Genomic DNA, 17,384 nt, shown 5'->3' on the forward strand with positions numbered 1-17,384 from the left:
ACTAGTGAGTAAGAAGATAACCGTTATCTCTGATGAACAACATGTCGTTTTTTTTTTCAGAGAATGATGTCGTTTGTGTACCAGGGGCGTAAGTAACAAAACAACCGGTGCGTTTAGAACTCGTTTTGAAATAATTTTATTTTTTGTATGAAAATAAAAATGAAAACGTTTTTAATATCAGATATAAATTATTTTTAAAAATACGTTTGGTAGTTTTATCAAGTGATTGTTTTCAGTACAAAAAAATCTATTAATATCTCTCTCTCTCCTATTGAGAAAAGAAAACATAAACAAAAAATAAAAAATGACTAAAATTTATTTTTCATTTCTCTCCCATTTTACAATAAACTAAAAAATTATTTTCATTTACATTTTTTATCTTTAATTGTGCGAAACGCCGTTTCTCTCCAGTTTTCATTTTTTCTTTTTCAAAAAATGTGAAAAACAAAAACAAAAACAACTCTAAACAAAGCCTAAAAGTCATTTTTTATTTCTCTCCAATTTTATACTAAACTAAAAAATCATTTTCATTTTGGTTTTTTGTCTTTAATTGTGTCAAATGTCGAGCGCGTTTGAAACTCGTTCTAAAATGATTTTTTATTTTTTGTATGAAAATGAAAATGAAAACGTTTTCAATCTCAGACAGAAATCATTTTTAAAAATGTGTTTGGTAGTTTTATTAAGAGATTATTTTCAGTATAAAAAAACTCATTAATGTCTCTCTCTCTACTCGAGAGAGGAGAAGACGAAAACAAAAAATGAAAAAAAATGACTAAAAGTCGTTTTTCATTTCTCTCTCATTTTACACTGAACTAAAAAATTATTTTCATTTTTATTTTTGTCTTATTGCGCTAAAAGCAGTTTTAAAAACGTTTTCATTTAAAAAAAAAACGAAATCAATTCCAAACACAATCAACATGTCGTTGTTTTTATCACGAATGGTAAGATAAAGACTTTTTCCCCCCTGAAAATGAAATGGCGATTTAGGAGAACAACGACATCTCCCTTTCTCGATGCATACGGTATTGGATTAAGAAAAAAAGATGATATTCTTTTTTTTTTAACGGAAAAAAAACATTATTTATTGTTAACTTATTTGCCCAAAAGAAAAGGAAATTCTTCCAAGACAGTAAACGTTTGGTTTATGGATTCAAAATCATGATTCAGAATTATTTTCGATTTACGTGTATTTTTTGTGAGAGAAAATACTATAGCGAACCACGAACCATCATTCAAATCATGACACGAATACACCAATCAAACGCATCAGGTTTTTTAATTTTAGAATCAGAACCATAATTCATAATTTTAGATCTAAATCATGGTTATGAAATCAGAACTAAAATCAAGAGTTTGAACCACTCAAAACTAAAGAGAGTGGATAGTTTTTGAATCAAGAGTGATTCATAATTTCAAACATCACATCAAAATTCAAATCTTGAATCAAAACTATTCTAACCAAATACTGATTCTAAATGAATTAAATCAGAACCACTTTACTTTTTAAAAACAAACATTAATTTTAAACTAAAATCATAATTCCGGTTCAGAACTCTTAGGGGATGTTTGGTTGGAGGATTCAAATCATGATTTGAATAATGGTGCATGATTCACTACAATATTTTCTCTCATAAAAAATACACGTAAATTAAAAATGATTCTAATCACATAATTCTAATTCATGAACCAAACGTTTCCTTAAACTAAACAACACCTTAAATTACTCAAAAATAAGAAAGACGCATTGTTCCTTCGCGGGGAAAAAAAAAAGAAAACATTTGAGAAATAGACAGAGAAATCCACGTAAAAGAAAACAACGTCCTCTAAATGATGCAAACGACATGTACTTTTATTTGTGCATAAACGGCCCCATCCATGAAATAAAACGTCGTTTAGAAGCCGACAAAGTAACATGTCAATTTTTTTTTTTTTTTTTTTGGCTGAAATAACGTGTCAATTTGTTTGCCAAAGTAGAGCGTCTAAAAAGGTTTGTTCGAAAAGACAAAGGACATGTAGATTTCAGGGGATGACACATTGTTTGTTTTGAAAACGACGTGTCGTTTTTATAGAAGAGTTGAGAAAAACCAGAAAAAAAAAAAAAGTGTTCCAGTTCTGGTGACGAACGGCCAGGATCATACGGCACGTATCACGATCTTCTTAAATTATATTTATTATTATTTTTTTGTGGAAACCACGATCTTCATTATTTTTAATAATTTATTAGGTGGGCAGAAAATGTCGTCAATCTAGATTCATCCGATCGAACTTGTGCGGTGCGTGCGTGAAGGAACGGACAACCTAATAAAGATTTCTGAGATTTTTGTTTTCTTTAATGCCCTTTACATTTATTGTATTTCACAAAAAGTTCTTCTCCTTTCCTGTAATTCCTTATTGACTCCCAATTTCATTTGTCAATTGTCACTCAATTTCAAGAGTAAAAGAAAGAAAAATGTTGCAGAAGAAAACTTAAATAATTTGAATAATAAAAGAATTTTCTTTATAAACTATATTATAAAATGCACTACTATGATTGGGTGTAATTGAAAAAAAATCCATTATGACTTTAAAATAACCTTTTATTTTTAGTGGTAGAGAAAAATAATAGACAAAAGATTTAAGATCTAAATTACATAGCATGAGTTACGTCCTCCTCTTTCGCCCCAAAAAAAAAAATATTTCCTCCATCCTAAAGAAAATAATTCCTCTTTTTCTAAAAAAGAAAAAGAAAAAACCTTTGAAAAAGTGAAAAAGTGAAAAAGTGAAAAAGTTAAAACGTGGCAAGATATGGGAATGCATGTAAATATAGTAAAATTAGAGGAGTAACTGTGAAAATAAATATTTTTTAATTGAATAATAATAATCTCGAGAAAAGAAAAGTTAAAGGAAACAATAAAAACCGAACCAAATGGATCAAAAGGTTTGATTCCATCAAAGCGTCTGAATCGGATGAATTTCCTGCGCCTTCTTTTCTTTCCTTCCTTCTGGCCCTTTCCTTTTTCTTTTCTTTTAATTTTTCCCCACAAATGCATTTCTTTTCTTTGACCATCTTCACTTTCTCTTTCCCCTTAGACCATCTTCGCTTTCTCTTGCCCTCTCTACCACTTTTTCTAGGGTTCTTTTCTTCTTCACCTCCCTTCTACATCTTTTCTCTTCCATAAACTCTCTCTCTCTCTCTTCAACATTGCATATCACTCCTTCACTTTCACTCGTCAATGGCGACTTTCGCTTCTTCTTCGTCTTCGTTTTCTTCTGGTTATGCGGAGAATTCAACGACGATCATATCTTCGTCTTCATCGCAATCGCCGCCTCCTTCCGACGACAACTTCGAAGAAGACTCTTGCAGTATCTGTCTGGAGCCTTTCAACTCCGATGATCCCGCCACTGTATGATCTTCTCTCCTAATTTTGTTTAGCTCCGCGATTCAGTTTTTTATTTTTTATTTTTTATTTTTTGCATTGTCGAAATTACGCACTTGTGATTTTATAAATGCAACATGTGATATTGTGGATTCGGTCCTCATTTCTGGTTTTTGCCTGATATGATTATCCAACTGTTTGCGAATTCTGTTTTATTAAATTCCTTTTTACTGGTCATGTGATTATCATGAAGCTAGAGTTTTCTGTTTTTGGGAAATGTCGTTTCTTACAAAGCACTTGATGACAAAATATAAAGTATTCTAGAATAGTTTTGATCAGTGGTCCAAATACTTAAATATTTTGTGTACTTTTAGATCTCTTGTATTAATGACGCATCAGATTGTAATTGCTCTCTTTTTTAACCTTTAAAAAAAAAAAAAAAAAAAAAAAAAACCCCAAATCCGAGTACTGAATTTTTATACATATCTTTTATATGTTTCAGATTACTAGCTGCAAACACGAGTATCATCTTCACTGCATTCTTGAATGGTAGGCCAAAATTAACTTCATCTGGATAACTGATAAAACCTATGCGTTCATACACTTGATTTATGAAATTTATATATGATGTCATTGTTTTTCTTTCCTCTTATTGAATATCTTTTCTAGTATAGGTCGCAAAGAAGCAAAGAGTGCCCAATATGTTGGCAGTTACTTGCCTTGAAGGATCCTGCTAGGTATATTTTACTTATTTTTATTTATGCTTGTTTGTTTTGTTATGCTTTGGACCTGGGTTAAGTTCATTTATTCAACATGTATAGCCAAGAGCTTCTAGCTGCTGTGGAAAAGGAAAGGCGCTCAAGGTCAAGGAACACGTCTTCCATAGCAAACTCAACCGTCCACTATTTCCCAGAGGATGAGGACTCTGACCATGTAAGTGTTTTAGCTTTGAGTATGTATGTTTCATTTCCATATAATTGTATGTTGCTTGGTGAGAGTGGATCTGTAATCTCGGAGATGAAATTGAATTTTCCAGGACTCCTTCTCTGATGAATTTGTTTTTGACGAGCGTATTATGCGGCATCTAGCTGCAGCCACGAGCAGAGCTCGCCTTCGTGGAAGGGAGAGGCATAGATCTTCTGGACTGGGCCCTTCCCAAGTCTTTATTTATGCTTCCCCTGCTAACAGCGAGGATCAAGCACATGAAACATCTTCACATGAATGTCAAAACTTAAATCATGAATCATCTGTGGGTAATTCACCCACTTCTGGCATGCCACCTGCTGTTAATGCTCAACCTTCGCCACCTGCGGACCCCAGCTCTGCTATGGATGGTGCTGTTGTTTTGAAACCCAGGTTTGTGCGTACGACTTTATCTTTTAGTTGTCCCAAGTACTTTACATTATTTATTGGGGTACATTATGTATTCATACTCGTTTGTCTTATGTAATTGGCTGTTGCTCTCTTTCTGCCTAGTTATTATTAGTAAAGACTGAAGAAACGGAAAAAAAGAAAAAACATCTTTCTGCTTTCTTTTTTACTGAAGCTTAATTACATTACCCGGATATTAATAGCATTCATCTTTTATCTTATGTGCTACTTTTTGGGTAATTTTCCAGAGTTCTGTACAGTCAGCCACCTTCTGTTCGTCCAGAGAGACCAACCCCATCTGAGACGTCCACTTTCTCTGATTCAATCAAATCTAAGTGGTCTGCTGCTTCAGCCAGGTAGAGATATTTTGCAATTGAATAATCTTTTTATCTATTCCTTTCTTCCCTTAGATACTAACACGTTATTGTGTATTTGATAGATACAAGGAATCAATCTCAAAAGGCACCAGAGGGTTGAAGGAGAAGCTACTTGCTCGTAATAACTCCGTCAAAGAGCTAAGCCAAGGAGTTCAGCGCGAGATGAGCGCAGGAATTGCTGGTGTGGCACGAATGATAGAGCGCTTTGATCTTAGCTCGAAAAGAGCCGGTGTCTCTCCTCCAGATTCGAGCCACAATGGGGTAGGTTCAATTTCAAACCTCTCTACAAAGGGAAAAGGCGTGCTGGAGAATATCATTGTTCAATCTCTGAGTAAAAATAGCAGAAAGGTTGCAGACGATGTAAATTCAGATGCCACCTCCCACCCCTCTATTGTTATCCCAGGCAGAGTGGAAGTCTCTCGATCTAAAGGTTCTACATTCTTGTATCTATTCATTTTTGTTAGTAAACAAGTTAAAAGCATCTTAGTTCTGTAAATAACGCAATGTACATATTCTATATACTGAAAGCAAACAAAACCCAGAAAACATTGAGCAGTCAGCACTGACTTATTTTATTTTATTGTATTTTATTATTTTTTTTTTTTCGCAGAGTGAGCAATGTATGCTATCAAGTTTGGAATTGGGCTGTCAAATAAGGTCACAGCAGAAGGCAAGTACGATGCAAGTGATGTAATGTGAAGAGGCCAATCCGCTGGTTGGTTTGCGTCCTGCATTGCATACGCCTGTACATGCGTTTGACTAGCCATTATTTCCTCTTTTCTGTATGATTGTGAATGATTTATGAGAGTGGATTCGGGTAGAGTTCTTTTGGAACCTGTTTGCCTCCATTGTTTGGCATTAAACATTCTATATATATATATATATATATATATGCACACACACATATATAAATATTGGATCTGCTTTATAAAGCATAGTTTTTAATTTAGTTTTTTTTTTTTTTTTTCACTCTAAAGAAATTGCAAAAAGTAGAAACGTGGGTCGTGATTATGATGGAATCATGGATGGCAAAAACAAACGTGCATCCACGAATCCTAAATGAATTTGGTTTTAAACTTGAGAAAGAAGCAAAAGTGATCTTCCAAGGTTTAACGTGCAAAAATAACGAACTAACGGGCAAAAATAAATAAACTAGTTTACTTTAGTTAATTTCCTTAGCATCTGTTTGTTTTCTTCTAAATGCCAGTAGCTGTGTAAAATCACATTGCTAAGGTGATAAATTAGAATATACTATAAAGGTAAAATGCAAAAACTTAAGAAATCCATTGCATTACACGTCAACTCCTTAACTTAATCCACAAGGTTGGTAACATCATTTTTATTTTTTATGAGCAGAGACAAAAGCCAAAAACAACTCTTGAATCCGACATACATTAACGGATGATATTTGACGTTTGACGTTTGGTTGATGGATTCAGAATTATGATTCAGAATCATTTTCGATTTACGTGTTTTTTGTGAGAGAAAATACTGTAACAAACTACGAACCATGATTCGAATCATGACATGAATCTAACAACCAAATAACTACGGAGTGAAAAAAAAAAAAAAAAAAAAAAAAACACTATTCAGAAGCAAGTTTAGATCTGTCCCAAAATAACATCTGCACCAGAAACCTTGAAGTCAGACGGTGCTTCCTCCAAATTAAAAGCCTTAACCTTCCCATCAACCACATAAGCCGACCATCTACACCAGACAACGAACCAGTAACTCCATATTCAAAGGCGAGGAAAGAAAAAAAAAAGGGTTGTTTTTTCATTAAACAAAACCAAGTGAAAAATACTAGGCAAATGCGGCTAAAGATCGTACCTGTGAGAGCGAGGTCCAAGCAAAGCAACAGAGAGGTCTTTATCTAAGTCCAAGGCTTTGTGGAAGCCCCCATCAAAATCCCCATAAAACTCGATCTGTCATGGCAAATGTTCAAATGCTAAGGTTAAAAAACGCACGCTAAGGGCGTATTTGGCATACGGAGTTTCTCCGATGCAGCGGTGCCAATGTCAAAATTTGACATTTGAGTGAAAAATCAGTCACTCTCCAATACAAATTTATTTCTTATGTTAAATTTGGAAAATGGTATACTTGGTGACAAATTTACCAGTAAATATATTGAATGTTAAATCATTACAACACCGTCCTTTTAGAATTATTTGAAATAGATATAGCATGTGAAACATTGTGCATTTGAGAACAAAGTAGAGCAGCACATCAAATATATCATTTTAGAAACTTTTTAGTGCATTGGAAAATCACATAAGAGCGTTTTGAATTGCTTAGGTTTTGGTTGGTTCATAGGTTTGAATAGAAATTCAAACATTTGAGAGAACGTATTAGCAAAAAGGTTTGAATTGTGACTCAAACTGTGAACCAAACGGTATTTTTTTTTAACTCAAGTTCTCAACTCAAATAAACGAAATAAATGGGGTCTAAAGACATTTTTATGTTGGGAAATGGAAATCAAAGTATGGGATTTGGGTGAATGACTTACAGCATCCTTGGCTTGAAGTTTCTCTGCCCATCCATTCAAAACATACGGATCGTTAACAGCCACGCAAATTACAGAATCAATTCCTTTGGCCTTAAACTTGTCAATGTTGTTCTTGTAACTGGGCACATGTTGCTGAGAACAAACTCCAGTATATGCACCCTGGAATGTTGTAAGGCAAACCAAGTACTATTGTAAATATAAATTGAAACTTAAACATCACAAAATTAGAGCCTTTTTTAAATTATACATGCCCATAAAATCATTTTGATTTTTTTAAAGGTTTTGTTTTAGTCTAAATGTGTGAATATTATCAATTTCATAAGTGATCTAATAATGGGAAGGCTTTAAAAAAATTGAATTTGATCAAAGACTAAGACAATTTAAATATATGTACCTAACTTAACAAGGAAAAGGGAAAAATTGTACATAAAAAACTTACTACTAAAATAATAATGAGTGCAAGGAGGGAGTATAAATAACTTACAGGGAGGCCAAAGATGACAACTTTCTTGTCCTGAAGTACCAATTCACAAAAACCCACAAAAAGAAAGGGTAAAAGAAGACAAAAACAAAGATCAGTATCAAAAGAACACAATAAAAAAAACGAAGAAAATTAGATTAAAAAAAAAGGGTACATTGAGTTTGAGCTAGGAAATTTTCTATATTTACTAAAGAATTAATCAATTATCAATTTAATTTGTAAAAAAGACAAAATAAGGATATAGAAAACGAGCCTTGAAAATGTCCTTGACAGGAGTGGCGGAGAATTTGGAGGAGACGCCTTCGTCCCAGCTGCGAGCCTTCTGGAGGGAAACGTTGGGTGCGGCCGAGACTATGTCAGTCCCAGCTGCAATCGCCGCATAGGCTCTTGACGACCCTCCGATCGCCAGAGCTCCGGCGACTAATTTCATTGCCGAGTAACTAGTGCGCTTCAGGAGTGATGATGCCATGGCTACGACTCCGACTCGGTGACTCGCTTGCTTGACTCAGTTGGTTGATAATATTCTTTTTCCAGGAGTTGGAAATGCTGTTTTATGTGCAAGAACATATTTGGTACGGGAAATGAGGATGGTAAACTTAGTGGGCCTAAAGGCCTGTACTTTCTCAGCCTGGCTTTTAAGGATTGTTTATGGGCTTGCAATCGATCCCCTCTTTGGTCCGTGAGGGCAAAAAATATTGTATTAAGTAGTATATTTATGAAACTAAATTAAGTATATAACATATTTTAAAATTATTTAAAATAAGTAATAGTTTACTGCATAATGTTTAATTTATGATTAGTAAAAAGGTTTTTTTTCTACGTAAATTTTACGACTGCTGAAAAGACTAAAAATATCTCAAATACCCCTAAACTAATGCTAACGGTCGGTAACTCACGGCGTACAACTCTTTATGCAGTCTCACTTTACAACGATTTCTCTAAGCTTATTATGTAGATTTGGTCTATCTTGTTATCAGTGGCAGAGTAGTATGGCTTTTCTTTTCAAAGAGCATGATGGCATGGTGATTCACGATTTGATGGAACTGGGCTAGTAAGACTTTATGGGCTTCTTCTTCTTTTGAGAACAGTAGGATGTTATACTGTACAAGATATGCTCAAAGATTTGGGCCATTATTCGTTGGAACACTGACGGGGCCGTCTTGAGTCCAAATGGCAAGACACGCTATTGGTACGCACGAGGCCTTTCTCTTGCTTTGGCAGAAGTCCTCCAACCTAGAGAACTTTATAAAAAGTTTGCTTAGCAATAAAAACATGAATTTCTAAATTTCCCTTCTTCCTCTCTAAAATTCTGAGTTCCCTTCCTTATATCATAATCATTCTCTTCTTAACTAGTATGCTCTGTGCTTGTCTATAATAGAGGATCCTGCACATTAGAAAGTTTAAGCCTAAGATCATTGCTACGATCTCCATGACCATAAGTAATAAGTACTTGTGGCACTAAAGGCCAAAAGTCAAGATGGACGCAGTGGCTATACAGTGCACAGGTCCCTTGTTGTTTATGGTTTGTGGAGCTCTCGGCCAGTGATGGTATTAGAGCCTAACTGTTTAGAAACCAGCGAAACTACCTTTTATTTACTAGCGACTCTAGCTATAATACCTTTCAGTTTTCACTTTAGAGAACATCCATTAAAAAAATTATAGTAATCAACGGATTTTTGAAACTAAATTAAGTGACTAACATATTTTAAAACTATTTAAATTAAATAACAGTTTACCGTGTAAATGTTTTATTTACAATTATTAAAAATATCATTTTCCACGTAAATTTTCATTCGACAACTAATAAAAAGACTTCTTTTCACGTAAATAAAGATTTTTACCAATCGTAATAAAATATTTACACGGTAAACTACTATTTATTTCAAATTGTTTTAAAATATACTATTTATTTAATTTAGTTTAGATACGCTCTGCTATTTACTTCAAATAGTTTTAAAATATGTTATTTACTTAAATACACTCAAATCTGAGTGCTTACACCGGCACCAAGGAGGCTTGCATATCGTGAATGTCACATGTACTTGATCTCCTCTTAACCTAAGGCGAAGGAAAGCTCGTAGTGTCGTTGATTGATTAAGGGTGAGATAGCAGCATAGTTGCTTGCTTGGTTACTTGTTTTATATAACTGTAAGATGCGGAGCTTTGAATTCTATATCTCAAGATAAAGCCAGATGCAAAATAACAGCTAGACAATATCCGGAACCACTTTACGTTGTGCTCATAATCTATAAAAATTTGCACGCTTAAAATTATCATAGTTGGCATTTACGCCGTAAATTTAATCTTTGATGCAGTAACATCCTATATGATCTCAGATTCTAAGGTTAAAAAAAAAAAGAGAAAAATAAGGTTGACTTTTACATCTTAGCAAAAGATTAAGAACCCCGTTTAGTTCGCTGATTCGAATTTTTAATTCGAGTTGAGATGTGACTTTATGTGAGAGCTTTTTACTGTAGTAAATAAGTTAGATGTGACTGTTTTTTAGAGTTTTTTACTGTAACAAAACTCGAATCGATTAAATGAACGGGACCTAAATGCACGGAGTAAAGTTCTTGACATGAGATGACAGGCACAAGACACCGGTATCAAAGTACGTAGCATTAAAGAAAGAGGTGCAATTTAGTTTTTAGTACCAAATTTCTTTTCCTTTTTGCTTAGTTATCCAAAGAAATGCAAAGAGTGGAACATCGAGTCAAAATGGAAAGAAGCTACAAAATGTGTCGATCATCGAAACGCTTCACGGGTTCTTATTACAACAAACTGCCTAAGAACAGAAAGGTTTACTTAAAAATAACCTTCCCAATAATAAGTTACAGAAACAGCGCAACTTCCATTCCCTAAACATTCACATACAACATTCAAACACACCCTCTGACCACCAGAAGGTTGATTAGTTTTCCAAAACAAAGTGCTAAAGCTTCATGCACATTTGATGCTTAGTGAAAACCCAACTTCTAGCAATTTCAGCGGTCAAAGGGCAAAACTGCTAATTATCCAAATCAACAGCTTCAATTGAAGTTGTACAATATAAGGTACCAATATCCCGAATAAACAAGAAGTGGTCAAGTTTCTCAACTTACAAGAAATATTAGAACTCAGAAATGGCATTATCAGATTCTCAACATGTTACATTCGAATGGATAGGAAAGAAAGACAAGGGGGAATCCCAAATTAGAAATTCCACTCCACAAAATGGGAATCACAGATAAAAAATTCAATGAAACATCGTTATTTGAAATGGGGACCATGAAAGATATACTAATATGAAAGAGAATCTAAACTAAAACGAGTTCGCTTTGCCCAAGTACATCGTAAGAATGAAGATTAATCAAGTCGTATAAAAAGGCTCTATTCCGTACAAATCTTGTCTAAGCGATCCTAGTATTCTTTGCCATATGGCAAGCTCCCTAAATGTACGGCCACACAAAGATAGATGCGCACTATGATTTATCTTGTCCGATCCCAAAAATATCAGCTTGTCATGAAACAAGAAAGATACAAGTAACTTGCAATTGTCAACAAAAAAAAAAAAAAAAAAAAAAAGACAAAATTTCTGCCCGGTTCTAAATTCAACATAATAAAAAAAAAAAAAGTCATAACTGTCCGGTTCTAAATTCAACATAATTTAGAACGAAACACATAATCTGCAAAAATTCAACCAAAGTTGGCAACATTTTCTTCTGCTTGGTGCGGTTCTCTGAAAAAAGAATACCTTACTGTTGTTTTTGAGCGTAATACTTCTCAATGCTTCCATACCAATTCCACTGAAAGCACAGAGCCGCAACACGAATCAAACCAGCGGTGAGCACTTCAACGAAAGCCATTGGAAATGATCTCTGAGGAGATAATCCAGCAGTTGCAATGGACAACAAGAGTCCCTCGAAGTTGCAAGGGATAATAAAGCTGCCACATTTTATGCCGTCCAGAGCCTTCTTTGCAACTTCCTCGGCTTTCATCTCACCCGAGGACCCCGTAATAATGCGTGTTAGCGGTGGTCGTTTCTTGCTCTCTGACATTTCCAAATGAAAAACAATGCATATCATGAAAAAAACAGTTACAATACTTCATAAAACTAAAATGTAGCATGTTAGGCGCAAAGTAGGATTAAACAAGATTTCAGCTTTAGAGAACCTGCGAATTTCCACCATATGCATTCATAATTTTCATGACGTGTAATCCAAAATAAAAACAAAAACAAAGGAAAAGAAAAAAGTCCTCTCTTTTCTCTCTTCATTTTTTACACAGAGCCTCAGAATTGTACATAAGAATTCATAATCCGGAAAACTGGTCAATCAAATACGAAAAATCTTAATCCAAATCACAAACCAATTTCATACCTTCAATGAAACCAGGAGTATTTGTATCTGGAGGGAATATAAGAGAGATATGAATGTCTTCTGCGATAAGTTCATGTTGTAATGATTCTGCTAAACCTCGCAGACCAAATTTGCTCGCAGAATAAGCTGTGTAACCATAAATTCCAACCTAGAATTTATAAATAAATCATTTCAAATCAGAATTCGAATTCAAATGCCCTAAAAATGGCGAATTTGATTGCGTTGGATTTATCTCCTTACCTGACCGGCCTGGGACGACATGAGAGCGATTGAGCCCGGTCCGCGACCTTCTCTGTTCTTCATCTCCGGCAAAGCGGCTTTGATCATGTTGAAGCTTCCAATCAGATTGACGTCCACCATGAACTTCACCTCATCTAATCCTTGCTTCTCCAGCTCCTCTGGGACAAATACACCTTGGTTCACGACCAACACATCGATCGGCCCGGCCTCCTCCGCCGCCCTACGGACGGCGTCGGCGTCGCGCACGTCGGCGGCGAAGGTCGCGACGTCGACGCCGGTGGCAAGGCGGATCGCGTGTTTTGCGTCCTCAAGCTTGTCGTGCGACCGCGCGAGGATGGAGACGCGCGCGCCCTCCGACGCGGCCCGGTGGGCCAGGGCCAGCCCGATGCCGCTCGATCCACCGGTGATGAAGACGTGGCGGTTCTTGATCGGGATCCTGACCGGGCGGGGACGGACTATGAAGTAGAGGAAGACGAGAAGCGCGAGAGGTAGAACGAACAAGAGGTACGCGAGATTGAGGTCCGCCATTGATGAATCTTCGAAAGAGTCGTGTAAATGAACGGTGGTGATGCTTTATCCTTGTTGGTCCCAATTTAACTTCCTTTTAAGCGACAGACGATAGATTTCAATCTACCTATTTAACGCGATACTGGTTTTCTCTATTCTCTTTTTGTTTTTTCATTTTGTTTTTTTATTATTTCCAAGTGTTTTTTTATGGGATTTTTTTTGGCAAGTGTTGAAAAAAATAATATATTTTTTGAAATTGTCACCAATCCAACACCTATAAACTGAGCGTATCAATCAGCACTTCAATTTGAAGTGTGATGAACATTCAACGGATTTAATAAGACAAGGGTAGCCTAAAGATTTGTAATAGTGGTCTGACAGCTTATGTGAATTACTTTTTGATAAAAAAAAAATGGGATAAACGATTTTAATAAACTAAAAAGAAATGGTTGCACAGTTTGCTTATAAAAAAAAAATAATAATTGCCCATTTGTTCAAACCGTAAATGCATAATCCGATTTTACTGTTTGGTTATCCTCTCTCAACTTTTTTCTTCAGAGCCCGTTTGGTTGGAGAATTTATTCTTTGATTCAAATCATGATTCATGATTTGCTACAGTATTTTCTCTCATAAAAAGCATACGTAAATCGAAAATGATTCTAATATCATGGTTCTAATCCATGAACCAAACGGGAACACTAATACCCTTGTGTTTTACTAAAATAACAAAGACATTCTCTTGATCAAAATACAAGAGTATCAGTGTTAATTATCCTTTTTTTTATATATAAGAAAAAGACTTTGGTTTTAGTTTCACCGGAATTAGAAAATTATGTGTAAAGAGATTTTTTAAGTGGCTTTTGAGTGAAAGAAAAAATATGACGAATTAGAATAGGGGTTTTAAATTTAAATTATAGCTATTTATGAGGATATATTTTATTTTTATTTTAAGAGATGAAATTATTTTAGTACATTCTGTTATGGTGAAAGATCTTGCTAATATTTTATCTTTTTAATAATATCAAAACGGTACATTCACCTTTAATAATTTTTTTTAACATACAAATGTCCAAACTTACCTTTCTCTTAATTAAATAGAAATTAATCACTTTAAAAATATATTTTTTAAAAAAATTCACCTTATTTAATTTTTTAAGTTTAAATAATTTAAAATATTTCAGAACTTTTTTAAAAAAAGATTATTATTCTCTTATTAATTAGTGAGAATCGTAGAATTGTCATTTTATTTCACAAAATTTGATCTTAAAGTATTGGAAGAATATTTCTTTAAAGGTGAAGGTACTGTTTAAATTTTATTACAAATACAAGATACTTAGGCTATCCAACCAGACAGTACCAAAATAATTTTATCACTTATTTTAAATTTAAGTTAGAGTTATATTTATCTCGTAGTGTTATTTTTAAATTAGTTCAATTTATCTTTCACATGTCTATAAATACATTAGTGATTGTAATTCTATTTAGGCTTTTTATGATTATTAGTGAATATTGAATTTTAGTTTCGTCCTCTTAAGTTCTTGTTCTCTCGTTATTTCTATCTCCCTCGTAGTTACTCTTCTCTATCTTAGTATTATTTCTCCTATTGATTCTCTCTGCTTTTTTTTTTTTTAATCTAAATTCTATTTATGTTCTACATTCTATCTCGGTTCTACATCAATTTTCTTGAGTGTGTTTTTCTTTGAAACTAGTATAGGTGATATAGATTAATACTGTTATTTATTCTACATGTGATTAAAGCAAACAAGTGTGGAAGGATGCTTTAATAATTGTATCGTGTATTGAACATACTTTTTAGGATAGGTTCTACTTTTCTTTACATTATGTTAGGAGTGTTGGTCAAGGATCATGTCACAACCCGCCGCCAGCTGCCAACTATGTTAGGCCGGCGATGAATTGTGATGGAAAAAAATAACGCACATACATACATATTATACTATATTTACAGATCTTTTTTTTCTACATACAAACATATATAATAAGCATGCGGAATATTTAAACTTTTAAAAGCTTATAAATTCTTAATCAAAACATAGAAGTTTTAAAATTTGAAAAGAGAAAGGTGCTTGAAAGGGGTTCATTAATTAAAAACATAACTTTGTGGAAATCATATCAAAGTCATAAGACCAACTCTCAAAAATTAATATTAACGTTTGATCACTACAAGTCTTAACCCTATATACACATTCACTTCAATCCGCTTTCCCGATCACTGAGCTTCTACCTTAACATTTTTCTTTCCTTTTTCTTGCAACACAAGGAATCCTAGTGAGCTAGGAAGCTCAGAAAGCGAGTAGACTAGCTACTCTAAATATGGATGCAACATGACACAATAATTCCTTAGCTGAAAAGAGACATGGACATAAATGTAGACATAAGCGATATTAATTTGAATACCTAATTCAAGTACTCATAATTTTTTTAATATACATAGTCAAATAATTCATAAGTTTTACTAACCGATAAGTAATCATAATAGTCAATGCTTCGTACTAACTCCTAACATGTTTCATATAGGAGTGTATTATACTCAACTATTCATAAACTTGTCATATTAAATATTCATAGTATCAGTTGATTATTATTTTGACTTTCATAAATCATATTCAAACGTATGAGAATTATAATCTTAACGTACCATAATCATAATTATAAGATATCATAAATTATAATCTTAACATACCATAATCATAATCATAAGTCTTAATCTTAACATATCATAACCATAATCATACCATATCATACATCATAATCTTAACATACCATTAGTATAAGCATACCATATCATAAATCTTAATCAATTTCTTACCATAACCGAAGCCTTCTCAAGTAGTCACGTACTCTTATAAGCACAACCGTGCATAAGATTTAAATAAGAATAACACGTTGAAGTAGCTAAAATCTGAAACACATAAATATCCCTAATAATCTAGCGTACAAATATTTGCATTCTTATTAGGGGTTCACAACAACTAAGAAGACACTAGAAAACAATACAATCACAATATTAATCACATGTTCCCATTTAACATGATCATAATTAAATCTAACTAAGAGACATACATAATTTAAATCCACGTAGTCTTATCATGCTATAGTCCTACCATGTCGTATCATACTCTTATATTTATAACATTACCTCATATCATACACTATCATGAACTAATCATTCTATAATAAGTCATAGCACAATATTATCATATCATAATAATGTGCATAACTTATCACATACTTAATGGACTAGTATCCTAATGTGCACGTGCTAGTGGGCCCGTGGGACTTCCTTATGCCGGCTGATGCTCAATTTGTGTGGCTATCCTGGACTCCAGGCCAATGGGTCTTAGCAATCGCACACACGAACCTCACGTACCATTTAACAAATCGAACTCAGCTTCCAGGAGTGTACCACTAGTTATTTGTGGCTTGTCAATCACACTAGAGTTGCAAATTATTGTCATTCACATAAGTGGTAACTGTTGGGAATGGTGTCCTAGAAGCATGAGATGTAATAGGATATTTATTATTTATTTAATAAAATAGTTTATTCATTATTTTATGTGCATATATTTATGAATATTTTGTGAATATCAATGAAAATTCCATGATTATTTATGTAACCTTAAACACTGTATATAAGTGTTATATACGAGAGGATAATGTTTAAGGATAATAATCAAAAAGCAATGTTCATAATGAATTTAATTAAAGTTCAGAATCTTTAATTAAAACATTATTAATACATGTCATTCCCATTTAGAATGGAACGGTGTTATCCGCACTGTTAATATGACGAGATATTGAATGAGTGTATTTCGCATAATGAGATTATGTGGAACAAGGACACAGACACAATATGAATTTCTAATAATTTCGTTAAGTATAGAAATTCTAATTGAGTCTACCGATGGTCATATATAGGATGATCTTAATCCCGAGTTCTTAACAGACTCCTATTTATGGATTTGTGTCTTTTGATTTACTCGGTACGGATTCTGAGATCCTGAATCCTATTCCTTGTATTTTGGAGACATGATGAAGTAGGTAGCCGGGAATATTATTACACGAGATGGAATCCATTCCTTCTTAAGAAAGAAGTAGATAAATAATTCTCCAATAGGAGCTCCGATTCATGAATGTGTTTTATGAATCACTGTCCATTAGAAAATCAAT

The 17,384-nt window shown here is 33.8% G+C and overlaps 3 protein-coding genes across 3 annotated transcripts; 1 reads left to right on the forward strand and 2 right to left on the reverse strand.

Moving 5' to 3' along the window:
• The first annotated feature begins 3,117 nt into the window (after nt 1-3,117).
• Nucleotides 3,118-5,938, forward strand: LOC21390745 (E3 ubiquitin-protein ligase RHF1A). The gene is made up of 8 exons (XM_024164036.1): nt 3,118-3,383; nt 3,859-3,905; nt 4,031-4,093; nt 4,178-4,289; nt 4,393-4,712; nt 4,976-5,083; nt 5,167-5,534; nt 5,715-5,938. Exons 1-8 carry the CDS (start codon nt 3,213-3,215, stop codon nt 5,717-5,719), a joined length of 1,194 nt encoding a protein of 397 aa, XP_024019804.1. The 5' UTR covers nt 3,118-3,212; the 3' UTR covers nt 5,720-5,938.
• A 410-nt stretch (nt 5,939-6,348) lies between these two features.
• LOC21390746 (peroxiredoxin-2F, mitochondrial) lies at nt 6,349-8,630 on the reverse strand. Its single transcript, XM_024164037.1, has 5 exons — nt 8,345-8,630; nt 8,095-8,124; nt 7,611-7,769; nt 6,935-7,029; nt 6,349-6,811 (listed from the first exon to the last, which is right to left on the reverse strand). The coding sequence occupies exons 1-5, from the start codon at nt 8,558-8,560 to the stop codon at nt 6,706-6,708; spliced, it is 606 nt and encodes a 201-aa protein (XP_024019805.1). The 5' UTR covers nt 8,561-8,630; the 3' UTR covers nt 6,349-6,705.
• A 3,064-nt stretch (nt 8,631-11,694) lies between these two features.
• LOC21390747 (3-dehydrosphinganine reductase TSC10A) lies at nt 11,695-13,364 on the reverse strand. Its single transcript, XM_010095695.2, has 3 exons — nt 12,690-13,364; nt 12,450-12,597; nt 11,695-12,121 (listed from the first exon to the last, which is right to left on the reverse strand). Exons 1-3 carry the CDS (start codon nt 13,215-13,217, stop codon nt 11,826-11,828), a joined length of 972 nt encoding a protein of 323 aa, XP_010093997.1. The 5' UTR covers nt 13,218-13,364; the 3' UTR covers nt 11,695-11,825.
• Between the last annotated feature and the right edge of the window lie 4,020 nt (nt 13,365-17,384).

The sequence above is a fragment of the Morus notabilis genome, unplaced genomic scaffold (assembly GCF_000414095.1).
Source record: "Morus notabilis unplaced genomic scaffold, ASM41409v2 Scaffold1027, whole genome shotgun sequence".
Lineage (NCBI taxonomy): Eukaryota > Viridiplantae > Streptophyta > Magnoliopsida > Rosales > Moraceae > Morus > Morus notabilis.

Bases quoted from the DNA above. Each gene is read 5' to 3' on its own strand.
- LOC21390745 (XM_024164036.1), top strand. From the start codon at position 3,213: ATGGCGACTTTCGCTTCTTCTTCGTCTTCGTTTTCTTCTGGTTATGCG. The intron at 4,713-4,975 runs GTTTGTGCGTAC...GTAATTTTCCAG, and splicing joins GCTGTTGTTTTGAAACCCAG to AGTTCTGTACAGTCAGCCAC. The intron at 5,084-5,166 runs GTAGAGATATTT...TGTATTTGATAG, and splicing joins TGGTCTGCTGCTTCAGCCAG to ATACAAGGAATCAATCTCAA.
- LOC21390746 (XM_024164037.1), bottom strand. From the start codon at position 8,560: ATGGCATCATCACTCCTGAAGCGCACTAGTTACTCGGCAATGAAATTA. The intron at 7,770-8,094 runs GTAAGTTATTTA...ACAACATTCCAG, and splicing joins TTGTCATCTTTGGCCTCCCT to GGTGCATATACTGGAGTTTG. The intron at 7,030-7,610 runs GTAAGTCATTCA...TTGCCATGACAG, and splicing joins AACTTCAAGCCAAGGATGCT to ATCGAGTTTTATGGGGATTT.
- LOC21390747 (XM_010095695.2), bottom strand. From the start codon at position 13,217: ATGGCGGACCTCAATCTCGCGTACCTCTTGTTCGTTCTACCTCTCGCG. The intron at 12,598-12,689 runs GTAAGGAGATAA...TATAAATTCTAG, and splicing joins TGTCGTCCCAGGCCGGTCAG to GTTGGAATTTATGGTTACAC. The intron at 12,122-12,449 runs GTATGAAATTGG...TGGAAATGTCAG, and splicing joins TACTCCTGGTTTCATTGAAG to AGAGCAAGAAACGACCACCG.